The sequence below is a fragment of the Gasterosteus aculeatus genome, chromosome 9 (assembly GCF_964276395.1).
Source record: "Gasterosteus aculeatus chromosome 9, fGasAcu3.hap1.1, whole genome shotgun sequence".
Lineage (NCBI taxonomy): Eukaryota > Metazoa > Chordata > Actinopteri > Perciformes > Gasterosteidae > Gasterosteus > Gasterosteus aculeatus.
Genome location: NC_135696.1, coordinates 21,054,763 through 21,081,114, shown reverse-complemented (window position 1 = coordinate 21,081,114; position 26,352 = coordinate 21,054,763). Strand labels below are relative to the sequence as shown.

The 26,352-nt window shown below is 52.1% G+C and overlaps 2 protein-coding genes across 3 annotated transcripts in view; both read right to left on the bottom strand.

Moving 5' to 3' along the window:
* The window catches only part of LOC144383085 (slit homolog 1 protein-like), a 28,244-nt gene extending 10,015 nt beyond the window's left edge, over positions 1-18,229 (bottom strand). The window contains exons 1-22 of the mRNA XM_078079796.1: positions 17,719-18,229; positions 12,215-12,286; positions 11,892-11,963; positions 11,729-11,800; positions 7,137-7,208; positions 6,880-6,951; positions 6,710-6,781; positions 6,443-6,606; positions 6,201-6,348; positions 5,567-5,638; positions 5,172-5,243; positions 4,832-4,903; positions 4,534-4,677; positions 4,281-4,444; positions 3,913-3,936; positions 3,436-3,580; positions 3,015-3,089; positions 2,431-2,574; positions 2,157-2,300; positions 1,902-2,068; positions 1,269-1,407; positions 190-258 (exon numbers count right to left, since the gene is read on the bottom strand). Of these exons, the coding sequence (XP_077935922.1) occupies positions 190-258; positions 1,269-1,407; positions 1,902-2,068; positions 2,157-2,300; positions 2,431-2,574; positions 3,015-3,089; positions 3,436-3,580; positions 3,913-3,936; positions 4,281-4,444; positions 4,534-4,677; positions 4,832-4,903; positions 5,172-5,243; positions 5,567-5,638; positions 6,201-6,348; positions 6,443-6,606; positions 6,710-6,781; positions 6,880-6,951; positions 7,137-7,208; positions 11,729-11,800; positions 11,892-11,963; positions 12,215-12,286; positions 17,719-17,969 (2,426 nt within the window). The 5' untranslated portion in view covers positions 17,970-18,229. The remainder of the gene's footprint in view (positions 1-189; positions 259-1,268; positions 1,408-1,901; positions 2,069-2,156; positions 2,301-2,430; positions 2,575-3,014; positions 3,090-3,435; positions 3,581-3,912; positions 3,937-4,280; positions 4,445-4,533; positions 4,678-4,831; positions 4,904-5,171; positions 5,244-5,566; positions 5,639-6,200; positions 6,349-6,442; positions 6,607-6,709; positions 6,782-6,879; positions 6,952-7,136; positions 7,209-11,728; positions 11,801-11,891; positions 11,964-12,214; positions 12,287-17,718) is intronic.
* A 1,786-nt stretch (positions 18,230-20,015) lies between these two features.
* On the bottom strand, positions 20,016-26,313 carry arhgap19 (Rho GTPase activating protein 19). 2 transcript variants are annotated; one of them, XM_040169378.2, is made up of 12 exons: positions 26,135-26,313; positions 25,027-25,301; positions 24,631-24,711; positions 24,195-24,404; positions 23,852-24,078; positions 23,028-23,114; positions 22,819-22,884; positions 22,407-22,622; positions 22,217-22,324; positions 21,996-22,106; positions 21,638-21,739; positions 20,016-21,503 (listed from the first exon to the last, which is right to left on the bottom strand). In XM_040169378.2, the coding sequence occupies exons 1-12, from the start codon at positions 26,176-26,178 to the stop codon at positions 21,447-21,449; spliced, it is 1,584 nt and encodes a 527-aa protein (XP_040025312.2). In that variant the 5' UTR covers positions 26,179-26,313; the 3' UTR covers positions 20,016-21,446. The 2 variants fall into 2 exon arrangements, with proteins under 2 accessions (XP_040025312.2, XP_040025311.2); XM_040169377.2 differs by having other exon boundaries at positions 20,016-21,506; positions 26,135-26,239.
* Positions 26,314-26,352: the final 39 nt, after the last annotated feature.

Sequence of the window (26,352 nt, the reverse complement as noted above, 5' to 3'; positions counted from 1 at the left end):
GGTTTCCCATTACATTTCATATGCTGCTCGTCATTGAGTTCACTTTGTGTGCGTCAGTGCACGGCGCCCCCTGCTGGACGCACACAAGCTGCACTCTGAGTAACACAACTAAAACGATGCATTCAGGTCTAGTTATCTAAATCTTTAAGGGGGGGGGGGGGGCACAAGGCCTCGTCGAGTGGCTCTTACACGAGCTGCAGGTATTTGAAAGTGGTCAACTCGTGAGGAACACTGGTGAACTGGTTTCCATCCAGATACCTGGGAGCAGGGCGAGAGAGAGAGAGTTTATCTAATAAATAATAATTCCCGTTCAGGAAATGCACATTTCACACATAATCATTCCTCCACCATCTTTATCTTAAGATTGCTGATAAGACAATAAGATACGGTTTCTTTTACGCAACCTAATTAAGATTTTCTATAAAAGGAAGGCTACATACTGCATAGGCTAGGGTACACAGACAGAGGTTAGGCTACATAGCGCATAGGCTAAGCTACATAGTGCATAGGCTAGGTTACACAGACAGAGGCTAGCCTGCATAGCGCATAGGCTAGGCTACATAGCGCATAGGCTAAGCTACATAGCGCATAGGCTAGGGTACACAGACAGAGGCTAAGCTACATAGCGCATAGGCTAGGGTACACAGACAGAGGCTAAGCTACATAGCACATAGGCTAGGATACACAAACAAAGGCTAAGCTATATAGCGCATAGGATAGGCTACACAGACGAGGCTAAGATTCATGGCGCATAGGCTAAGCTACATACTGTATAGGCTAGGCTACACAGACAGAGGCCAAGCTACATAGCGCATAGGCTAGGGTACACAGACAGAGGCTAAGCTACATAGCACATAGCCTTTGTTTGTGTATCCTAGCCTAAGCTATATAGCGCATAGGCTAGGCTACACAGACAGAGGCTAAGCTAAATAGGCTAGGGTACACAGACAGAGGCTAAGCTACATAGCGCATAGGCTAGGCTACACAGACAGAGGCTAAGCTACATAGTGCATAGGCTAGGCTACACAGACAGAGGCTAAGCTACATAGCGCATAGGCTAGGCTGCACAGACAGAGGCTAAGCAACATAGTGCATAGGCTAGGATACACAGACAGAGGTTAAGCTACATAGCGCATAGGCTAGGCTACACAGACAGAGGCTAAGCTACATAGCGCATAGGCTAGGCTGCACAGACAGAGGCTAAGCTACATAGCGCATAGGCTAGGCTGCACAGACAGAGGCTGGGCTTCTCTGGACGCAGGACTCACAGCTCGGTGACGTTGCGGGGGAGTCCTCGGGGCAGAGCCTGCAGGTGTTTGTTGCTGCAGCGGACCACCGTCTCCATGCAGGTGCACTGGCCGGGACACTGCGGCCCCGGGGCACAGCTGCTGTCCTCTGGGACGGAACCTGAGCGGGCGGGAGGGACGGAGGCTCGGGTCACTTTCATTACACTCCAGCGCTCCGTAGTTTACGTTTCAGTTTCATCCTTTTTTTTTTTTTTTTACATTTTCCAGACTCAATTTAAGGGAGTAAATTGTGAGGGAGCTGATTTATTCCTCTGATTTAATTAAATAAAACTACCTTGCTAACCACTTTAGCGTCTGTTGACCATTAGAAACCAGTTAAGCAACAGATCGTTTGTATTATTTCCACAACTTTTCCAAATACTGTGAACTAATGTTTGACGTTGCTTGTGTGTCGGTTTTTAATTCACTGCTACAGTGAAACGAGATGTTTGTTCAACTATTTTCCCAAGACAACTAAATCGTCCGATGCAACGTTCAATAACTGGAGCAGTTTTCCAGGACGCATCGAACCTCCTGCTGCTCCCTTTTCCACCTCAGTCTACTTGCTATCGGACCCCTCGGTGTGAGTCGTGTCTGTCAAAAAGGGGGCCGCACCGTCCTCGCAGCGGAAGTCGGGGGCGGCCACGTCCTGCAGCGGGATCTCTCGGAGGAAGGCGGGACCTCGGCAGCGAGGATTCCCCGTCACGATGCGCCGGCTCCGAAGCCACGCCCCGAACCAGGACAGGCGGCAGTCGCAGTTAAACGGGTTGGCCAGAAGGTTCCTTTGCGGGGACAGAGGGGCAGCAGAGTGGGACAGGAACATGGACTGTGTGCGTGTGCGTTGCATGTGCGTGTTGCGCGTGCACTCACAGCGTGGACAGGTTGGGCAGCGTGTCGAAGGCGCCGGGCAGGATGGAGCTCAGCTGGTTGTCGTAGAGGGACAGCAGCCGGACGTTGCTCAGACCCGTGAAGCTGCCGTTATGGAGGCAGCTGATCTTGTTGTTCCTCAGCATCCTGCACGCACACACGCACACGCACACGCACACGCTTGATGTATGATGCATTTGCAGGTTCGGTTGGCTCGGCTTTCTTTCAGTTGGTTTCCTATGTCATGTCCAGCTGGGGGGGAGGGGGGGGGACTCACAGCATGCGGAGACCCTCCATGCCTTTGAACATGCCGCCTCTCACGGACTCCAGGTGGTTGGCCGTCAGGTGAAGCTCCATCGCGGACGCGGCGCCCTCGAAGGCGCCGTCCTCGATCTCCGAGATCTTATTGTTGCTCAGGTTACTGGGAGGAAGGAAGGAAAGGAGGGAAGGAAAGGAGGGAAACGGCACAGTTTAAACAGAGCTTCTCTCACGTTGGGACGAATCAATTGGCTCGACTGTAAATGTCTTGGAACATTTCAAACTGACGGAGCGGCTTGAAGGGGATCAAAAGGGACCGTTTGGATGTTTTCAGGTCTGCTCGTATGAGGTTTTACAGACAGACGTAATTTAAACTCCATTGATGAAAACAGTAACTTTGTCTTTCAGGCAAAAGGAGCCTCGTTCCGTTGTCATTGACATTGTCTTTAAAGACATTAAAGTCCCACCGAGACACAGACGGCAAACCACTGTTTCTGTTAAAGCTGTGTGGTGACCGTGAGCCCAGAGCATCCAAACCGTCCCCCCCCCCCCCGAGGGGACCTTCTCCGCCCACCGGCTGCGGCGTCTCTGCGGGTGACCTACATTTTCTTCAGCTGCGTCAGGCCCCTGAAGGCTCCGGTGGCCTCCAGCACGGAGAGGTCGTTGTTGTTGAGACGCCTTGGGCCGGTTCCCAGAGAGCAGGGCACACAAACGGAGAAACGCCATTAGCACAGGGGGCCGTTTGGACCCGTCCATGCGGCAACCAACCCGCACGCACACAGTGTGTGTGTGTGTGTGTGTGTGTGTGTCAAATGCTGCGTGAATTTAAGTGTTTTCTGACATTTCAGAGACCAAAGAAACAGGAAAATCAGACGATGTGAAGTGGAAATAAAAGTAAAATCAGAAAAGAAAAAAGAAGAAACGTAGAGAGATTTTGATTCTACGCCTGACTGTAACGTTAAACTCGCTCTCCACGTGTGCGTGCGGCGTGTTCGGCCTGTGCTCGGGTGTGCGGGGGCCTCACAGCTCTTCGGTGGAGGGCGGCAGGTGTTGGGGGAACTTGGTGAGGCGCAGGTTGGAGCAGTCCACCACGTTGGCCTCACAGCGGCACTTGGCGGGACACACGGGTTTGCTGTTACACTCGTGGCTCAGACGCCGGTCGCCCGCACCTGGACGCCGTCAACGCACGACGCAATCAGCACGCGTTAAAGAAATCAAGAAATAACTAATAAATAAAATAAGGTATCACAATTAGTCCGTTTTTAACAATAACTTTATCCTTAAGCAGCATCACAACATCTGGATCAGATTATTTATATTTCATTCAAACACACAAGTAACTCAAATAAGAAAGTCTACAAATCTGTGTTTCTCGATGGGAGATAATAAATAGGTTCATTTCTTTAAGCCTTTGAGCAAGGCATCAAACGCCCTCACGCGCTACAGATGTTTTTGCAATTCAACCCCCTCGAGCTTGATCAATGAAGGCTTGACCCGTCACCTGGGATGTGGTACTGCTCCTTGGCTGCGACGCAAACAAGGGAGGAAGAAACAAACACAGGTCAGTCACGAGGCTCCAAAGCTCCGACACGCACACGCACACGCTTACAGGCGGCACACGAAGCGTCCGTGATGAATCTCCTCCTTTCAGCATCAGTTTCACAACAGGACTCAGACTCTCAACCTCCTCACAGCCCAGATGATCGCGACTCACGGCGGCTAATATATATGCTAATAGCTCGTGTATATGACCAAAGGCTTTGGGGGGTTATGATTAGCATTTCATACACATCGGGAAGCTTTGCTGTAGTTCATCGTCACACACAGACACACACACACAGACACACACACACACACACACACACACACCGGAGCAGCGGAACTTGCTGCTCTTGATCTGAGCGATGCGCTTGTTGGCGAGGCGGCGAGGGCTGGCGCAGCGCGCGCCGCTTGTCTCGATGGGGTTGGACCGGAGGAAGTCGGCGAGCCACTTCACATTGCAGTCACACACGAAGGGGTTCTGGGCCAGGTGGCTGATGGGACATCAAAGGGGGGGGGCATCAGTCCGATCAGACGGAGGGGAACATTGTGTGTGTGTGTGCGTGTGCGCGTGGTTTCTTACAGCGTCTGGATGCTGTGCAGCGAGCTGAAGGTGCCTTTCGCCAGACTCTGGATTTTGTTGTCGTACAGCGACAGAAGAGCCAAGTTCTCCAGGTCTTTGAAGACGGAGGCTCGGATGCAGTGGATCTTGTTGGCGTTCAGCAACCTGATACACGCATGACATCACCGTTATCTCACCGCACCATCTCACAGTTAACCGTTTTCCCTCTCCGGGGGTCATCTGACAAGCACAACAGCAGGAAGACCCTCCGACTCGGAGCCCGTTGAGAGCTGAGGGTCAGAGGTCGATTGGGACTCACAGCAGCTCCAGAGAGGCCAGGCCGTCCAACACGCCGCCGGGCAGCTCGGTGATCTTGTTGCCGTACAGGACCCTGCGCACACGCACACGTCACAGAGGGGTTGTTGTTGTTGTTGTTGTCATCCATGTGAGGCTTGGCTGTAACGCTGCACACACACTCCTCAACCCGACGTACACACACTTACATTTATACGATGTATTGGTAAGAATTCATGCTTACAGAGCGCACGCACACGCACACACACACACACACACACACACACACACACACACACACACACACACACACACACACACACACACACACACACACACACACACACACAGTGTGTGTTACTCACAGTGAGTTGAGAGCTCGGAGGCCGTGGAAAGCGTCGGGAGCGATCTCAGATATCTGGTTGTTACTGAGGTCTCTGAGAATGAAACACACACACACACACAGGTTAAAGGTCAAAGACGGCCGTGGATTTTAAGACCATCTTTGGACAAAGATGGAGACAAAGAGGAAGAGAGGAGAAAGAAGTGTTGTTGTGGTGAAATGTGAATCTTTCACACATTCACTGGATAAAGGCACAAATCAAGCGCTCCTCTATGCTGTTTGTTGTGTCGAGTGTGTGTGTGTGTGTGTGTGTGTGTGTGTGTGTGTGGGTTCAGCCATTGTTGTTTCACATTAAAAGACCAAAGACGTGATAATCAGGGACAATTATCCACAGCTGATCACGAGTTTGAGTCTCACATTCGACGAAGCTTCTTGTAGGAGGTGAAGGCGCCCGGAGGAACCGACTTGATGCCGTTCTGCTCCAGACGACTGAAGAGACACAGAGAGACATTGTTTACAACATAGTGAGACAGAGTCAATAACAGAGTGAGACAGAGTCGATAACAGAGAGTGAGACATAGTCAATAACAGAGTGAGAGAGTCAATAACAGAGTGACATAGTCAATAACAATAATAATAAATAAATAATAAAGAGACATAGTTAGAGAATTAAAAGTTTTCCTGTCAGCTCTTATAACGTAAAATATGAAACGTACGATGTTTCATATTTTACGAGGAATGTGAGATATGAAAAACAAAAATTGAATCCAGAATATTTAAATTCATTTTATTTCAGCGTCTCAGACGTCACTTTCCTCTGCTGCTAAATTGAAATCATTACTGATATTTTCTGCAAGAAGCTGCAGGTTGCAAATGTTTCAAATGGACTGAAAAGACTTACAAGTTACATTGTTCGTCCATAAACACTGAAATGGTTTTATTTTAATGTAACAGGATTTCTGATGGCTGAGAATCTTAATCTGAGATTCTTGATAGTGTTCTTTGACCACCAGGGTCCCTGCGCGTGTGTGTGCGCGTGTGAGGAGCTCACATCTCGGTCATGGCGTCGGGCAGGTGGGCGGGGATGGCGGTGAGGCCCCTCCCCCGACAGTCCACGATGTTGTTGCTGCAGGAGCACATGGGAGGACAGGAGCCGGACGCCAGGCTGCAGGGCTGAACGAAGGCGGAGCCGCCGTGGCCTGAGGGGAAACAACGCAAACAACGACTGCAGCGGGCGTTCGTCACCGGTCCGACCGCACGTCGTGCAGAGCGCGGCCGCCGCCGCCGCCGTACCTGAGCAGGCGAAGTCGCTCTTGCGCAGCTCGGCGAGGTTGAGGCCCCTCAGCGTGGGAGGGGAGCTGCACTGGGTGTAGAGGCCCAACGCCGCCCGCTGCCGTAACCATGGAGACAACCAGGCCAGGTGACAGTCGCACCGCAGGGAGTTGGAGTGGAGGCGGCTGGGGGGGGAGGAGAAAGATAGGAAGGAAGGAGTGGTTAGGAGGTAGGACGCCATCGCGCTTCTGCTCCCGGAATGCGACATGCTGGGTAACGCGGACTCACAAGGTGCGCAGCTTGGGCATGTGGTTGAAGCTGGAGACGGGGATGCTGCTGATGTTGTTGTTGTTCAGCGTGCTGGGGGAGAGGGGGGGGGGGGGGGGGGGGAGAGGAAGGGTGAGACGTTTTCGTAGCCAGGCGACGGCGAACGGCTTCAGGAGAGAAGAAGAACTCACAGAACCTCCAGGGACCTCAGGGCCCGGAAGGCGCCCTCCTCGATGCAGCTGATGTGGTTCTTATCCAGCTGACTGCAGACGAGAGCAAAACACGACCTCAGCCTCATCGAGGGAGGGAGAGGGGGGGGGGGGCTGGTCTGACACATCGCGTTATGTCTCTTAAACATAACGTACTCCATCTTCATGACTAATATACAAACCGTGGGATTTCTCTCAACATAGAATCACACAATCACATCATGAAAAAAGTCACACACAGGTTCTTGAGGTCCGCGGCTCCTCTGAAGGCTCTTCTGGGGATCGCCCGGATGCTGTTTTCACTCAGGTCCCTGAGAGAGAGACAACGAGACACAAAGCGAGCGAGTCAGCGTGCGACCAGCAGGAGGAAACACCCACTGACCTCCGACGCGACAAAGGTCAAGCAGGTCAAGTCCAGGAGCAAAGCTCATCTCCATGAGGTTCTGCTTCTCCTGAGCGTCACACCGCCTGCAGGGTCCAGTCGACCCGGACAACGAGGCTTCTGCCCTGAGACCCGGTGAGGGTCGCACCAGGATGCACCCTGGGAAACGGGAGGAGGAGCCACAGCAGAAGGATGTCGATGGACTGAGACGTGGAAAATGAGAACTAGAGAAATAAGGCCGGTTATCACCGACTGAAGCTGCTGTTATAACGAACGTCCTGGTACGAAACTCTGCACAAGCTGCTCTCAGATTCCAGCCACGATTGTTTCAACGGAGCGGCGGGACGTTGCGTCCTGGGGAGAAATCTCCGGGAGAAAAGAAATGAAGGAGAAGGAGACGACGTCCCCGATTCCCTTGGTCCCCTCGTTGTTCCCTTGGACGCTTTGTGTCCACCAGGGAGGTCTGAGCGCCAGCGATGGTAAAAAAGAAACACAGATGGTTTCTCACTCCGAGAGAGAGCGAGACGGACCGCCGGAACCCCCCCCCGGAGGGACGACGCTTCACTCAGGATCCGACTCAGCAGTTTGCTGGAACGCGGTGGGGGGGGGGAGATGTTCACTGCGCTGGATCCTCCAGGAGGATCTGGAGAGTGAAACCTGGTGTCCACACTATTCAGACACAAGCCAATACCAGCAGCTTCTGTAATGAAACGTCTCAGCCGGGAAGAGAAGTTGTTCCTCTTTCATTTTGCTGAAAGAAGATCGAGTTAAACAATGTGTCCGTATCTCTCTCACACACACACACACACACACACACACACTGAAGATGCTTTCCCATCAGGTTGTCAAGATATCGGTCGCCTGGACACCAGAAGGTCGGATATGATGTTTACTGGAGGGAAACACAGCCTGGTCACAGCTGGACGTGTGTGTCTCTAATATTTGCACCTCTACCTCCTCCATTCATTTTCTCATCCGTCCCGCCATGTGTGGTGTCCTTCCTCACTCCTCTTCATCCGCTCATTGTTCCGTCGTCTCTCCCGCCGTTTTAATATCCCCTCACGGAGGAGGGTGAGAAAGGTAAACTTTCCCACCCGTCTCCCCCTCCGCGGGTCAAACGTGGGTGAGCTCCAGTCCGCTTTGACTGTTTCTCTCTGAGCTGCACCGGGTTTAAGCTTAAGTTCAGTTTATTTAGCTGAAAAAATAAAAATAAAAAGATACGGCAGAGACGGGTGGTGTCACAGCGTGAACACGCCCAGTAATGGTTGCCATAGCGACCCATTGGGATGAAATTACCGCTCCCTTTTATTACGTTAAGTCAGAGCCAGACGAATGTGACAAGAGAAGAAGATCTGCGACGACTAAAGCTCCTGCAAACCGCCGAGACCAAGTAAACCAAAGAAGCACAACAAACGTCTGCGGCGCTGCAGAATCATCGCCGTGCGCTGAGACAGCAGGACTCGGAGCGGAGGACGTTCACGCCTTAAAAAAGGTCACATGACAGGCATTCAGATGCGTTTCTAGCAGATAAAAGGACCCATCAGCAGTCCGAAGACGGTAATTAGCCGTAGTAGTAATTAGTGGTACTGTCAGTAAAGACCTGCAGGGCAACCTCCGCTAAGCCCCGCCTCCCGCTGTGGCGGGGTCACGCCGTCAGAGCCAAGTATTAGCCTCACGTAGCATCCCGGGCGGAAAAACATGGCCGCCCCTTAAATCAACGCAATCCTTCCCCTTCACGCCACAGAACACGGGTCACATGCGGACGACGCCAGCGGGCCGAGGAAAAGGGTTCGTGACCCGGGGGCATGTAGGAGGCTGTAACCATGGCGACGGCCCCCCCCGTATTGTTTGTGTTTACAGGGAGGAGATTAGCACAGATGTGTATCCGTGGTGAGCTCTGCTTCAAATGGTGGTTTCAATTTGCACGCGGCGGCAGCCTGAGACGGGTCGGTGCGCTGCAAAGCATCATGGGAGTTAAGAAGGGACTAACTGCCGTTTGAACAACTCTTCCTATTGTGATCGGCCCTCTTTTAATTCCCTCTCTCTTCACCTCCCCCCCATCCGTCCTCCCCCCCGCTCATCTTCTCCTCCTTCCACCACCTCCATTCTCTCCCTCCCCTCCATCCACAGGGGAACACAGCACTTAATTGCTACACCCCCTCCCCCTCCTCCCCCCCCAGGCAGTTACGGGAAAGGTAGAAAAAAAAAAGGAGGAAGGAAAAGGAAACGTGGGACAAGTGATGGATGATCGTTCCTTTGAACGGTCGTGTTTTCTTTCCCTCTCAGCTCGACTGTGTCAGCTTTACTTTGGACGGACATGACAGGCGACCTCACACACACACACACACACACACACACACACACACACACACCATTACACAGCGTGGCGCCGACTCGGTTGCCGCCTTTAAAGGAAATATAAGATAAAATGTAAATACAGAAACTGCACACGCAGACTTTCAAACGAAGCGTCTCGTACGTTTTGCGTGTCGAGTTTGAAGTGTGAAATAATATCACAGCGATGAAGTGGCTGAAAGCAAAAGGGGATTGTTGCTGTATGCGTCAGAAGCTTTTATTGTGGCGGTCACACCTGAATGAGTGCACGTCGAGGGTCGATAGGATCAATAAAGTTTTCTTAGGTTTAAAAGGTGCAGCTCCTCCAATAACAACGCGTCTTTCAGTAGATTAGTCGGGTAAACGGTGAAGTCACGCCCCCCCCCACACACATCACACATCACTTCAGCGCTAATTAGCGGCACTCGGATGCCAATCAGCCGCGCTAATGAGGACGGATCTGCCGCTCGGTGAACTGAAACCGGCACACGTGCCGAGATGCATTTGAAGATTGTCCATCGATCAGCTGGGATCAGACGTCCAGTCCAAGTGCACTTAATGCAGCGGCTGAGGCCTCCAGAGAACGTGCTGCTTTTTCACAATAGAAAAATAAATATCTACATGTCGAAATACATGAACTCGTGTCCCAGTACAGTAAACCTGCAGTACAGTAATACATACTAATGACCCGGAGCAGATGGGCTCTGAACGATCGGCGCGTGTTGCTGCTCAAATGATCCGTTTCTTGCTCTTATATTCAAATCACGTGTGATTTAACGGTCAACGTGACGCAGAGAGAGAAGTGAAGCACGATTACAGAAGCTGTGACATCTGATGAGTCTGCAGAGAAGTACGGCCGCTAGTTAGAGAGAAAGACGCACACAAACACAAAGCAGCTCACTGAGTGTGTGTCTGTGTGTGTGTGTGTGTGTGTGTGTGTGTGCGTTTCCGAGGGACACCGGGCTGTACAGAGTCCATCAACACAGCGGGAGGAAAAGAATTCACTCCTGCTGGAGGAAGTGCTAATGGCTGTGTGTGTCTGTGTGTGTGTGTCTGTGTGTGTGTGTGTGTCTGTGTGTGTGTGCGCGCTGATTGATCGAACATGCCAAGTCCATCTCACGTTCCCTGGTGGGAGCCAGAGTGGGAAATTGCCAAAAAGACAAACAGCGAATAATCAGGACGGACGGACACGCGTACTATAGCTGTATTTTCAGATCTGTTTTCCTCTTTGCTCCCTCGGCGCTCTGAAAGAAAACTGTTTGAATCCATCACACACACACACACACACACACACAGTTGAGTTTCCTTTTTTGTGTGTCTCCTGCGGTGTTTGTGTGTATTGTGTGCGTCAGACACTCCCCCCTCTACACTACAAACACGCAGCTACAGCAAAGAGTGTGTGTGTGTGTGTGTCCACCGAGCCTTCACTTATTAAACCAGAGAAAAAGCTCTTTGTGTGTGTGTGTGTGTGCGCGCGTGTGCGTCTGCTCCTGCGGGATTGTGGGAAGTGATTTGCGGCTCCTCCTCCCTCCAGCGGGAGGCGATTGGCGGTTTTCTAGGTGAGAAAAATGGGTCGATTTGCAGCGTGGAGCGTTCGGCCTGAAGCGGCGAGACGCTTTACGGCACTTGAACCAAACAACGGTCGGTGGCTGTAAATGTCGGCCAGCGGGCCGCGCTGATGCATCATGGGATGGCGTCAGCCGCCGTTGTTCTGCTGTTATTACCGTACGCCGCCTTTCTACTCGTTACGTCGGATTGAGTTAGAGAAACATGAATCACACATCATCAGTTTAACAATCGACGGGCACAAGAGCGATGCTAGTGGGCGGGGTCATGGAGGTCACGGAGGTCATGAAGGTGTGGTCGTCATAGAAACAGAGATACGTGCCAGGAGGACACAGAGCCTGAGAGGGACACTTTTAAACGTATAAATCACGAGCGTTAGTGGACTCAGACCCGACTAGTCGAGTCAGCTGTCGTGGTATCGCTCTCACACACACACACACACACACACACCTTCATCAGAAGACACATTTAATAAACGGTACTTTGATAAAGTGATGTGGGGGGGCAGCGGGGGGCTCGGGGGGGGGGGGGTGAGGTGTGCGGACTCACAGTCGAGACAAGGCTTCGTTCTTCTGAAACAGCAGCTCTGGAAGTTGGCTGAGATGGTTCTTGTTGAGGCGACTGGGGGAAGAAAATCAGGTTAGATTAGCGTTAGCTCGTGTTAGCGCGAATGTGTGTGTGTGTGTGTGTGTGTGTGTGCGCGCCCTCTCACAGTCTCTCCAGCTCCTTCAGCTCGTCAAAGGCCCCCCTCTCCACGTTACGGATCTGGTTCTCCATCAGATGCCTACAGAGATGAAACCAGGTGGAGAAATAAACGATTCAGACACGTGATCACGTAACAAAACGTCCTCGCGGCTTTAAGCTCCTAAGATGCACGGCCCAAACTCAAGAACACCCGGGGTAAGAAATGCTGCTGCTACGTAAACCACACGACCCGCCCCCCGACAGCCCCGGGCCCCCGGGGGCCTCCTGGCGCGCTGATGGTCGGCTCTCTGAGCGGAAAGACTCGTGCAGGTGACGGAGTGGGTGACTCACAGGACTCGGAGGTGCTTGAGGCCCGAGAAGTCGGCCTTGGTGACGAGCGTCAGGTTGTTACCGTTCAGGTCGCTGGAAACAAAGGAAGAGGACGGAGGCAGGTTAGAGGGCAGGAAGGGGGAGGGGGGGGCATGTGTGTGCGTGCTGAGCGTGACCTCGTCCTGTCCCGTTTAAAGGGGGGGGGGGGGGGGGCGAGCGGGTGGACGTGGTGGTTTGGGGTGCGTGGAAATCAGATCTGCACATTTATTCACTCTTGGAAACTTGGAAAAAGAAAATAAGCTCTGCGACTGCAAAATAAATAGCTAATAATAACAACAATAATAAGCCAGAATGAAATAAAAGTCAAACCGTATAAGAATTATTCACATTGTAACAGAGTTTTTGGTGAAAACATTCCTGTCTTAATGTCCTAATTGTTTTGCAAATGTAGTCAAAATGCTGCTAAAAGTGATTAATTGAATTGATTAAGCTCAAAGGTCGGCGGACACATCTGGACCAGCTGCAGCCCCCTTTTGTGTTGAGCATTACTGTAAACAACAAGCCGTGCAGTGAAAAGAAAGAAGCACGGGGGGGGGTCCAGAACCTCTCCCTGGATCAGTGTTTAATCACCCAGACAGGTCGCCCGCAGTCAAAACAAGCCTGGGGAGGGAGAGACAAACGGGAGGCGATCGGACACACACACACACACACACACACACACACACACACACACACAGATAAATGTCAGCCGTCGACTGCAGAAAACGCTCAGAGAGATTTGTCCCGGGGGGGTTTCACGGGGAGAAGCAGAGCGGGACACGAGTGACAAGCGGCGTGCACGCAGCCCTGATGAGGCGTGGTTAAAGGGGTTTGGTGCAGCGCGGCGGGGGTCAGGGGTCAGCCGAGCGACAGACTCCACTCGAGTGGCGACTCCGCCAAACAATGGCTCATTAAAGCAGAACGCGTCTCACACACACACACACACACACACACACACACACACACACACACACACAGGGCAGTGAGGCAGTTGATCCGACATGGAGGGAGGATTGGAGGGGGGTGGGGGGGCAGGGGGGGTTACAGTGAGCTGAGTACGACGACCTGTGTTCCAGCATGAATGACGGTGCTGTTTTTAAATAGCTATCTGCCCTCCGAGTTGGTTCCCGTGTTTCTCTTTGGTCACGTGACCACAGAGAGGAGCTGCAGGTTTCTTTCTTCATCATCAACGAGAGGCAGCGACCTGCGGACGAGCCAACAGACGACCCGAGGACGAGCCAACAGACGACCCGAGGACGAGCCAACAGACGACCCGAGGACGAGCCAACAGACGGCCTGAGGACGAGCCAACAGACGACCCGAGGACGAGCCAACAGACGACCCGAGGACGAGCCAACAGACGACCCGAGGACGAGCCAACAGACGACCTGCGGACGAGCCAACAGACGACCTGCGGACGAGCCAACAGACGACCTGAGGACGAGCCAACAGACGACCCGAGGACGAGCCAACAGACGACCCGAGGACGAGCCAACAGACGGCCCGAGGACGAGCCAACAGACGGCCTGCGGACGAGCCAACAGACAACCTGAGGACGAGCCAACAGTCGGCCTGAGGACGAGCCAACAGACGGCCTGAGGACGAGCCAACAGACGGCCCGAGGACGAGCCAACAGACGGCCCGAGGACGAGCCAACAGACGACCCGAGGACGAGCCAACAGACGACCCGAGGACGAGCCAACAGACGACCCGCGGACGAGCCAACAGACGGCCTGCGGACGAGCCAACAGACGACCCGAGGACGAGCCAACAGACGACCCGAGGACGAGCCAACAGACGGCCTGCGGACGAGCCAACAGACGGCCTGAGGACGAGCCAACAGACGGCCTGAGGACGAGCCAACAGACGGCCTGAGGACGAGTCAACAGACGACCCGCGGACGAGCCAACAGACGGCCTGAGGACGAGCCAACAGACGGCCTGAGGACGAGCCAACAGACGGCCCGAGGACGAGCCAACAGACGACCCGCGGACGAGCCAACAGACGACCCGAGGACGAGCCAACAGACGACCCGCGGACGAGCCAACAGACGGCCTGCGGACGAGCCAACAGACGACCCGAGGACGAGCCAACAGACGACCCGAGGACGAGCCAACAGACGACCCGAGGACGAGCCAACAGACGGCCTGCGGACGAGCCAACAGACGGCCTGAGGACGAGCCAACAGACGGCCTGAGGACGAGCCAACAGACGGCCTGAGGACGAGTCAACAGACGACCCGCGGACGAGCCAACAGACGGCCTGAGGACGAGCCAACAGACGGCCTGAGGACGAGCCAACAGACGGCCCGAGGACGAGCCAACAGACGACCCGCGGACGAGCCAACAGACGACCCGAGGACGAGCCAACAGACGGCCCGAGGACGAGCCAACAGACGGCCCGAGGACGAGCCAACAGACGACCTGCGGACGAGCCAACAGACGGCCTGAGGACGAGTCAACAGACGACCTGCGGACGAGCCAACAGACGGCCTGCGGACGAGCCAACAGACGGCCTGAGGACGAGTCAACAGACGACCTGCGGACGAGCCAACAGACGGCCTGCGGACGAGCCAACAGACGGCCTGAGGACGAGTCAACAGACGACCCGCGGACGAGCCAACAGACGGCCTGAGGACGAGTCAACAGACGACCCGCGGACGAGCCAACAGACGGCCTGAGGACGAGTCAACAGACGACCCGCGGACGAGCCAACAGACGGCCTGCGGACGAGCTCACAGACGACGGCACTGCAGGAGGAAAAAGCTATCGTAGTTTTTGCTGTAGCCTCCTTTTTTCTGCCCCCCCTGACTTTCATATTATCCTCCTCCTCTTTCATTGCAGCTTTCTCCCAGATGCAGCACGGTGGATGTGACTATGAGCAACACACACACACACACACACACACACACACACATCTAATGTCACTTCATTAGCAGCATCTTCTCCCCCCTGAAGGGCTGCAGGGAAACCGTGAGATGATCATAAGAGATGAAGAGGGAGGGAGAAGCTGAGGTGGCAGAAATTGTTAATAAAACAAGGTGTGTGTGTGTCCGTCTCTCTCACACACACGTGAAATGGAAGACAGAAAATACTGCTTTTGCAACACTGCGTCTATCTCGACATGAGACAATGTCCAGGTGACGGAGGACAAACAGAAAAGACGTGGACGGTTTCCAGAGGGAAATCGCTTCATCGGTTTCAGGAAATCGTCTCGTCTGTGCGTTTTTTTCCAAATCTATATACTGTGTATATATATATATATATATATATAATGGATGCAAACAAGACGTGGACGAGATGAACTGTTCACTTTCAGGGTTGAAGACGTCTGGGTTCGTTCTCCGTTGATTGACAGGTCTCCCCCAGCATCGCTCCTCAACGTTCAAAATATTGGTAACTTCGTTTCATTGGTTAATAAAGCAGCAGGGCGACGCCCATCGAGGCTCCAAAGCATCAGCCGGCAAACCGCCGAGCGAGGCCACGCGACTCCGCCCACCCGTTGTGGTGCAGTGATGTCGCTCATCGACCATCGGCTCGGCGCTGCTTTGTGTCCGTTGAAGCTTATTTTAAGGGCCCATCCGTCATTATCATCATTATTAACACACTCGTCTCTGACCAGCGTGGTGAACTCGTCCCCTCTGATGACCACGCTCATCGGGGCCCAGAGGGGCCTTCACTTCCCTGCGTTGCCATGACAACCCGAGGAGTGGGGGGGGGAGGGGCTGAGTTTTTGACTGGTGCAGTCACCTTGATAAATGACCCTCATTGCTGCCCGTCGCCACGGGAATACTGTACACACACACACACACACACACACACACGCGCACACGGATCACTTTACATGCTAATTGGGCGACGAGCCCTTCAACAAATAGCCGTTTAATGAGTTGCTCAAGGGCAGAGGCGGTGGACTGACCCGGTCATCAGCCGCTTCGTCTCAGACACACACAGACACGACTAATACGACATATCAAGCTTCTGAGAGGAACCGGCTCTGACATTGTCTGTTCCCATCGCGACCCGACGGGCAAAAATGAAGAGAGGGGGGGGGTGGGGGGGGGGGCGTCTCTGCAGCTCGAGGTCCCACAGGGCATTCCAGACACACACATCTAAAAACCTAATTGAAAATAGTCAGAAGCCGGCAGGCTGTGAAGGAACGTCACGACCTGCTGCTTCGTTATTGGCGACGCCATCGGACACGAGCGGATACTTAGAATTCAATCAGGGAAAAAAGACACGATGCTTCAATACCACTTTTAATCGCCGGGTCCTAAAAATCTGGATATTTCCCTCCGTTGCGGCGAATGAGCCGGTGAAGGCGTCTGACTTCACGGAGGTCACGGAGGTCAGCGGCACTTCGGGGCCCTTTAAAACCAGGCCGGAGGGGACGACGACATTCTGCCGTCGAAGTTCTTCTCGTAGGGATGAAAGGATGAATGTGGGACGCGACGCCCGTAGAGTTTTAACTCCGGCGTGGTGGATTCCATCGCTCGGACGCGCCGACTCAGTTGCGGCATTGTAGAGCGTCATAAAGCCTCGGAGGGGAGAAGACGCTCCACGCTACAGTAAACCAGAGGGGAGGAAGGATAATGGATCTCGGCCATCACCCACGACAATCATCAATTATTCACACACACACACACACACACACACACACGATCGGCCACGTACAGAACAGACACACATGGGGGGGGCTTCTCTTTACACACCAGCAGCGATGCTCCATAAAGGAGACATCAGGGACACGACGTGCATTTGTGGGCTCATTTCATCCTCACAGCGGTTTTAGTTAGTGTTTCCGTAGAAGTATTTCTAAATGGGTTGTTTTTCCCTTTGTCAATAAGACAAAATAACACCCGTTTGCCGTTTTTTAAAGCCTCCAGTTCAGGCGTTTGTCCGTCCCCGTCTTGGACCGCGGCCGCCAGCACGCCGGCTTTCCGTAAACCGGCGAGCTCCACTCGGAGAAGAGACCTGTCAATCACAGTAAGCCCCGGCCTCACGCTTTATGGTCATTTGTTTATGTTGGGAACAAATGAAGTAGAGTCATTTTCTCGTAGACTTCTACACAAGGAGCCTCCTCAAAGCCAATGAGATCCCAGCATGAAGTCGTGAGAGAGAAGTGGGCACGTGCACTAAAAGCCTAGAATTACATTAAAATGCCATTTGCTGCTTTATTAACGTCATTAACGGCGTGTTAAACAAACCCCCCCCCCCCATGATTAAATCCACTAACGACTGCCGAGCGGCTGCAGTGTTTAAGCTGAACTATAGAAAGACGAGTTGAATAAGAGGAGAAGACGACGTGGACGTGATGTCCTCTGATGAAGAAGAATGAACCTGCACAAGTCAAAGTGTGTGTGTGGTAAACCGGTGAATATGTGCAGGTTCACACGGACCTTCACACGCCATGAACTAGGGTTGGGGTGAGGAGCAGGGGTCCAGATGAAGCCCCCCCCCCCAGTACAGAAGGAGATGAGTACTCACAGCCTCTCGGTGCCTCTGGGGATGTTTCGGGGTACCGAGTGGATCCCCAGGCCGTGGCAGTCCACCGTGTTGCCCAGGCAGCTGCAGGGGGCGGGGCACGCCCGCACGCCCCCCCGGCCGGCCACCACCAGCGCCAGGACGGCCAGCACCACCCGCGGCCCGGAGGGAAGAGCCCTGCCCCGGGCCGTCCTCCAGCCGGCTGACCCGGATCCACGCCGGCCGACGGACGCCGCCATCCCCTCCTTCCCCATCCTCCCTCTGCGGGACGACCCCCCCCCCCAAGACTAGAAACGCTCAACAGTCCAAAAGAGCAAAGACGCGTGAAAGAGGCTGAGAGACGAGACGGTGAAGTTGAGCTGAGACTTGAAGTGTTTCTTCTTCTCTTCTCCTCCTCGTCGTCCCCGGCGTCAGAGCTCCTCTTCTTCTTCTACTCCTCTCTCTCTCTCTCTCTCTCGCTCGCTCTCTGGTACAGTGGGCTCGCCTCTCCCCTCCACATTGAGTCATTGTGCAACCGACAGGGAGCCACTAGAAAAAAAAGGGGGCGGGGGGGGGGGGTCCCTCACTCCATATCACACAAACACACACACACACACACACAGAGCAATCATCCATCAAAAGCTTTTACAAATAACAGCACGGAAACTCCGCCCCCCTCCCTCCCTCCCTCCCCCCCACAGCAGCACCCGGAGTGAACTCACATCTTTTCAGTGGCAGCAGCTCTCTCTCTCTCTCGCCCACACACGCTCTCCTCCCTCGGGCGAGAAAAGAGCCTGAAGCTGCATGTGGACACAGCGGGGGGTATCGGGGGGGGGGGGGGGGGGCACACAGAAGGAGAAAACACTCCTGAGACACTTTGTTGAACGTTGAAAGTGTGAGTTTAAGAGAAGCAGTTATTTTTCGGGGGGGGGGCAAAGCAAAGCAAAAGCCTTTTTTCTTCTTTTTTTAAATCTCCACAGAGACGCCGGCTTTAATAAAAATTTAAAAAAAGATAAAAACTAAGAAAAGTGAGCAGTTATTATTAAGCTTCATATTTCATGGCTCAGCAGGACGATGAAGTCAGAGGTCGTCAGTGTGACGAGCACAGTTTGGAGGTCAGCTGTTCCATTTCTGCTTGGCGTGCGTCTTCTGCCGCGTTTGGTGATGGTTCTCCTTTTCGGATGCTGTTGGGTCGTGTAAGCTGGAGGTGGCTGTTGGTTTGGGGCTCATGGGGGAGGGTGTGACGGCCGCTCTCGGGTAGTAACCGCTTTGTCCCGAGTTGATGGCACCTGGGAGCCAACGCTCGCTCCGCGCCGCAACCCAGAGGTCAACCACGGCCTGATGACCCCGCTTGGTTTATTCAAGTTATTAAAGAGAAGTTTAGTCGGCTCCTCTGTTAAATAAATGACCTTTGATCAGTTACGCTGCCTCGTTCCCTCTTTTGTCGTGACAATCAATGATCGGCAGAGAACTTGGTTACCTGGAGATCACTTCTCTTTCTGCTTTGAGGCCACGGAAGGAGGGACCAGATGTTGACATCATTTTGGGGGTGGACCCCTTGAAGGGAAGAGGTGGGGGCGTGTGTGTGTGTGTGAAGGGAGTCGATCGACACGGCAGATGCTTTTTGCCTGAAACCTTCTGATCAAGTCCCTGAATTGAACGTCCTCCCCCGTAAATAAAGAGTCTCCTCCGTCCTACAGGAGAAGACTTGTTGTGGTGAAGGTCACACCACACACACCAGAGCGGGTTGGTGCTGAAGCGACGCTCACACCTCCAGCTGCGTGGAGATGTGAAGCCCCGGCTGCGCTGCAGAGGAGCGGACTCTTTGAGCAGAAGACGCTCTGGTCGTCTTTGATGGACGTCGTTGGCTTTTGGTCCCTCGTCGTTTCGTAGAGTTTAGAGAAGCCGATTCTGCCGTCGGAGGGAAATGAACATCTCAACTAAAGAAAAAGACGTCCTCTTGTGGGAAATCATAGAAATCATGACTTTAACAATCGTTACGTTTATTCAATTTATTTAGTAAAGAAACTCTTAAGGACTAAAGATGAACCCCGGATTAAAAAACAACCTCACATAACTTCTACCTGGGATCCATGTGAGAGCCCTGAGGAATCCCTGACTGACCTCTGACCTCTGAAGGGAGGGAGGGGGGGGTTCTCATCTTATTGGTGCTCATAAAAGAGGATATGAAGTTCTAGGGGGGGAAGCTGACTGGAGCAACAGCCCTACTAACTTCATGATGGCGCCCCCTGGGGGGCGAACAGGAGCGCTGCTTTGATGCAGGGAAACACGCAACTATAACACACTTCAGTGCAACGGACTTTCTGTAGGAAAACAAAACGTTTTAATCCAAAGCGGAAGGTTCGCCAAGGAAACCAATGTACTGTACAAGGGGAACTTATTTTACACCAGAAGAGAGAAACAATAACAAAAACACACACACATCGTGAAGAGTTGTGCGTCGAGTAACAATCACTTTACCGATCACCTTTAACCGAACAGAAGTCGAGTGTCAAAGGGACGTTTCTCCTCGACTCGTCAGCGAACAGACACACAAGAGACAGACACGGAAAGAAAAAGCTCAATGTAAAATCTCCACAATGAGAATGTAACAGGCGTCTCCATGGTAACATACAAACAGCAACAACGGTTCAATGCTCCTCAAGTCTCTCGCTCTCGCGTGGATTCTCCCAACAACAACAACAAAAAAATACATTTCCCAAACAGCAATAAATACAAAAACAAATCCGACTGAGTTGTCTCTTAAGAACGGGGACTGAAGAGGAAACGGCAACGAGATGAACTCAGTCCGGTTCAGTGGGGAATAAAAAAAAAAAAAGGTTCCACGCGGACATGAAAACAGAAGTAAAAACAAAAAGGGGGTGAAGCGTCTTAGCCTCCATCTGCACACGTCACTCGTCACCTTCAACAAACCCCTCGTCTCCTCGTCCCCCCCCCCCGACACACTACAGCGATGACGTCATCGTAGCTCAAACAAAACGCGTGTAGTTGTGGTGTCGCCTCGCAAAGCACAACTTCCATTGAAACCATCAGCACAGGAAACCCTCCCACCTCCTCCACCATCCAGCTGAAGAACTCGTCCATACATTAAACGTGTCGTCAGGTCAAAGACGAAGCGTTTTTAAGAAAATGAAGTGAGCCGCTTTCTGATTCTGGATCAGCAGATCTACAGGAGAAAAGAATTACGACAAAAAACGCACAACATCACAGCCCCCAAATAAAGACAAAAGATTAAAAAAAGTCGTGCACAACATGAATAAACTCTACGTTTAGCTAGTGGTCAAAGTCGCGAGACAGTGGCGAGTAAAACAAGTTTCCAGAGATGACCACTTCCTGTTTATGAGGCATCATTTCATGATTGAGGGAGGACATGTGGATTTTCTTATATCAAAGGTTATTAAACATAGATATTTCCTTCAGACTCACACACATTCACAGAAAAAAAAAAAAATCAGAAATATTCGAAAGTATCAGAAGACAGAATTCATACGGTGAGATATTAAAGGGAGAACGTTGAATTCTGGTCCCAGTGATATTCTCACTAACCGGGAATCATATGCAGTCAGTTCAGTTCCGTTTGAGTCGTAGTGGTTTTGCTTCTCGTCTCCGGCATAAAAAAATGTCACATTTATTGAACGGTCGGCAGCCGTTGACGTGAACGTCCGGCGGCGAGTTTCCCGCCGTCGGCTCGGCTGACAGCTGCTGTGTGTTTTCACAGTGAGGAATCAGGATTACAGAGAGATCTCCTGAGCGGGAGAGAAACACATCCTGGTCACCGAGGGGGAGTCCTGCTGAGAGGAAGGGGGGGGGGGGGGGGGCACCCGTGAGTTTATAAATGAAATTCCAAAACATGACGAGACTAATAAAATGAATTGCTTTTCTGTCCCGACACATAAAGCACTAGTGGTTAAAGGTTTCGTACCTTGGAAACCTTCAGCGCTTTGTCCTTCTTGAAAGTAAAGTCGGGGTTTTTTACCACCAGGCCGTCTTTCCCCAACACACGAGCGTCCAGCGGGCTGCTCGCCTGCACGGGGAGCAAACCATTGACCTTCACTCCAACGCCGTCAGGGCGCCCTACTAACTACCACTACCACCAAGTGGTGGTCGATTACACATATCATGGTCCGTCACAATCTCAGAGCCAAGAGAGCAGAAAATACAGAAAGGTGACAAACGTGTGTCGCCAGAGAGAAAAGGGAACAACAACAACAACAACAACAACAACATAAAGTGCATCGGTTGCTGTCGTGGGGGAAAGGAGAAGCAGGAAGAAGCCTTACCGCTCGCAGGTTGACGTTCTCTTTACCAGGTTTGCTTCCTGCCGCGCTCACACCGGGGGAGACGAGGCGCAGCCGCCTCTCCGCTGTCAGCTGATCACCTCGAGCTCGCCGCTGTATCGGGGGGGAGGAAAGGGGGGAGAGGGGGGGAAAGGCGTGCAAGTCAGAAATGGTTCTCGGTAAAATCGCCCACCGCTCCTTGGGACTCCCCGGATGTTCAGTACCTTGATGAGGCCTCCAAAGGAGCGGGAACGCGGGTGCTTCTTGCCGGGCGCCGGGGCCGCCCGCTGCTCCTCGCCGGCAGGCGTCCCTGAGGTCGCCTGCTTCACCAACTGCCCGTTGGACAAAGACAACAGTTCATGTGAAAAGGCACAGACACAAAGTGGGTTTGTCCAGACGAACAAAAGGCCGAACCTGTCGCACGAGTTTCTTCTTCTTGGCGGAGTCGGGCATGTTGTGGTGCACGTGTCTGAAGAGCTCCTTCAGCGCCTCCTCGGTGTACTGCTGAGCCGGTGATTGGTGCGGCTCCTGAGAGCCGGGGGCCCCGAGGGCCCCGAGGGCCGTCCTCTTCAGGGGCAACGCGGCCCGCTGAGCGGGGGAGCTGCTCACCGCCAGCAGCTCCAGATCGTCCTGAGCGAGGAGACGGACGGCGACAGCGCTTAGCATTCGTTAGCCGAGGGGGAGGAGTTCTCGTGTTAAAGTTTGGCTTGTTGCTAAATATCTCCCTCTCTCTTCAGAAAAGGAAAACAGTTCATGGAGATCTTCTCTTGAAACCACATTTGATTAGAAGTTGAGAGGAAAAGGGCTGCCGCCTCCCTCCACTTGCCTTGGTCTGCAGAGTCTTGGTCCCAGTGAAGTGCACTCGGGCGTATTCCCGCAGGTAGACGGGAGCCTGGACAACACGCAGCAAGTCACTCACCACTCGGTTACCCGTTAAACCCGCCACACATCATCTTTCTAGGACAAAGTCGTTTGCCGGGTTCACTGATGGTCAAACGGTTTAATTGTTCGGCCTTGTGTGTCGTCAATAATCACCCTGAAGAGCTTCTGCGAGTGCTTGATGAGGAAGGCCATGCTGCTGTTCAGCTTCTTCAGATTGTCTTTCAGGTCAGTGGCCGTCATCTGGAACGGGAGAGAGGAGCAAAAACAACGCCATCACTATGAGCTGCACCAGCGAGGACAGCAGACAGAGGACAGAACAAGGGCAGCGTCCTCTCTCCAATGTACCAGTCAGTACTGGTACTGTATGCAAAACACAAAACCATATCGATGAATAAATAGCTCTATATATATATATATATATATATTATATATATATATATTGGTTTTAGCAACACCTGCAATAAATATGTTATATTTATTTTATTTCCATCGTTTAATAAAGCATTCGCGTTTCAGTAAAGTATTTGGACAGTATATATATCCTGGTACGACCACTGGGGGGCAGCAAAACTTAACCTTTTCTACACACAGTGTCTTCAAGGATAATGTGTGAATATACAGGTGGCTGATTCATTATTAGTGATACCATCCGAACATCGACATCTGCACCTCTAATCATTTTACTAAAAAAATTGTCCCGTCCCCCCCGGAGGCTGCTGTCCATCAGGACCAAGACGTACCACCACTTATAAAGAGCTTCTCCTCAGCAGTTGGGCTCATAAATAAAGCCCGGGACCCCCACTGACCCTTTCTCCCCGATTACTACGCCAAGGAATATTTTAGCACAATTCTTCCCACATCCGTTCTGCTTTTCTTTATCATCTGAACACACTGGACACTCTATTGTGGACGTGAACATTGTTCTCGTCTCTGGCCCTTGTGTCCATATTGTAAACTAGGATCCACTAGAATCTTACATTTCTTGGCCAGACGACATGCGGCGCAAACATGAGCGCCAGGTTGGAGGCGGACATCTTGTTCTTGTCCTGCTGCCTGGCGGTGTGGTACAGCAGGTCCAGCAGCAGTTTGAGCAGCGAGCGGTTGGCCTGAGGAAGCAGCAGGAAGAGCAGCTGCAGCGCCTCTATTTGACGCTCCTTATTGGGTACCGAGGTCTTGTTGCCGTGCTCGTCAAACAGGGTCATGTCTGGAAGCGGGACAAGGGCACAGGGAGTCATGAATACATTATAATCACGCGGGATTTATAAAACAGAAGAGAAGCAAACACTCTCAGGTGTTTTTGGTATCTTCCAGCATTCGTACCGGCTATCTTGAGGTGTGCGTGGAAGTGTCTCTGTGTGAGCAGCGGCTCGGGCAGTTCTCCCAGGAAGGTCTTGAGCAGCGTGGCCACGTCATTGGGGTGGAAGTCCCCAGACTTCAGGTCCACATCGACCCCGCTGTTGAGGAGGTCCTTCAGAGTCTGCTGCCGGACACTGTTCCCTGGTACCCGAAACAGACCCTCCACGTGCAGATCTGAGTGTGAGAGGAGCAAGTAAATAAGTAAAAGTTAAATGTGTTGGCAAAGGATGTGGTTCACGGTTTGAAAGCAATCATTGGTGTATTGTTTGTACAAATCATTTTCCAGAAGATTTAGTTTGTTCTTTCTTTAAACACCAGCAAGCAGTTACCGAAGTTTGCTTCTGAAAGTCACAGTGCGGAGGATGTAAGAACATTAGTTTTCATCTATTTGAAGACTCACTTTTGCTGAGGTACTCGATGAGCTGGTAGATCTGGGCAATGCAGCTCTCTGTCAGTGGGGTTCCAAACACAACACCTTTATCTGCGACAGTGTTTGGAGAAAGGCGAGTGTTAATATTAGGTTACTGTGAAACCTGATCCATTTCTGCTATATTAGCATTACAAAGGGCCACCCTCGTCGCAAACAAAGAAGTGGATATTACCTAAAAAAAACAAGAAGTATCACAATAAAGAGCGTGTTGGTACTCAAGTTCCAATAGGCTACACAAATAGCAGGTAACCACATCTCTTGGTGTGTTTTGTAAGCCTGAAATCAAATGGCAGATATCAGATTGTGTACAAAAAGAGAGAGGGTTGTTCCCGGTGATTTCTAAATGTCACCTGGTTGACCTCTGACCTTTGCGTTTGAGGAAGTTGAAGGAGCGAAAGAAGCCTCCATTGCCCCCTGTTGGAGTCTTCGGGCCTTCCTCTCCAAGGAGCTGTGCAAACTCTGTCCCGGGGAGATCGATAAGGCGAGTGATGTTACTCAGCACCAGTTCCAGGTAAACATCGGGGTTCTCATGGCGGAGTTTTTCCACAAAGAAGTCCGGGTTGAAGATGACCGGTGGTCGGCCAGCGCGAGAGCCCCCCGGTGACTCCTCATGATTGATCACCATACTGCACACTGTACCTCTGAGGGGGGGGGGGGGCGACACAGCATACACCACATAGTAACGATTAAGTCGAGAAATTAAACAAGTTACTTTGTCGCCAGTTGGCTCGTCGGGGTTTAGGGATTAGGGATCTCTGAACAACTTCCACGTGAATTCACAGGATTCATGTCAACGGGCCTGTTGATGAAACCCTCACGGCATTAGGCTTATTTTTCGAGGACTTTAGAAAGCTGCTCTGATAGCCACAAAACACAATTTAAACTCTCGTGGAAGATTGTTAGAAGGCCCCTTTTAACCTCATCTTTTAACAAAGATGCCACATTTAACACAACGCCGTCTACAACCACACAGATGAAGCAAAGGAACCTCGAGGTCTGCTAGGAAAGAAACAAGTAACCATTACACCAACGTTAACTACGTTAACTTAAACCAGACAACGCGTAACGTAACTCAACGTAACGTCAGTTTGCCCCAACGTAAGCTAACGTTGTATCAACACAATAGCCCCCAGCTATTAAAGCTAACAGGGCGGACGTTAGCCCCTGCAAGCAGCTAATTCCCATTTACTAGTCGAAATAAGTATATTAATTACCCGCAGCACTGTGTGGACACAAAGTCCAGCTTTGTTGCGCTTACATTTAGCAGCTAACGTTAGCCAACATGAGATAACCTAACGTTAGCTAACTTAGTTAGCATGTAACGACTTGAGTGACAGCTCTTGTCAATCGGTCTCACGAGCGTAACGTCCGTTCACAAGTTTGAAATGTCTGAAGCGCTTTAGCCGCGAGTCATTCTAACACTGGTTCAAGGTAAATACTGATTCAAAATCTGTAGGCCTCTATTCGTTCTTACCTTCTTTTATGTGTGTTTTCGTCAACATCTTGACCGGCGGCCATGTTCCGTTTGAATCCTCCGCCGTTGTCCCTCAAGCACCGCCCACCTCGTCAACCATTGGTCAGTTGTCAAGCGTTGACGTGATAGGTTGGTCCGAGTCTCATGTCCCACTCTGTGATTGGTCGGTTTGAATTCCAAAGGGTAGGAAAACAACAGAAACACAAAGAATTCGAAAG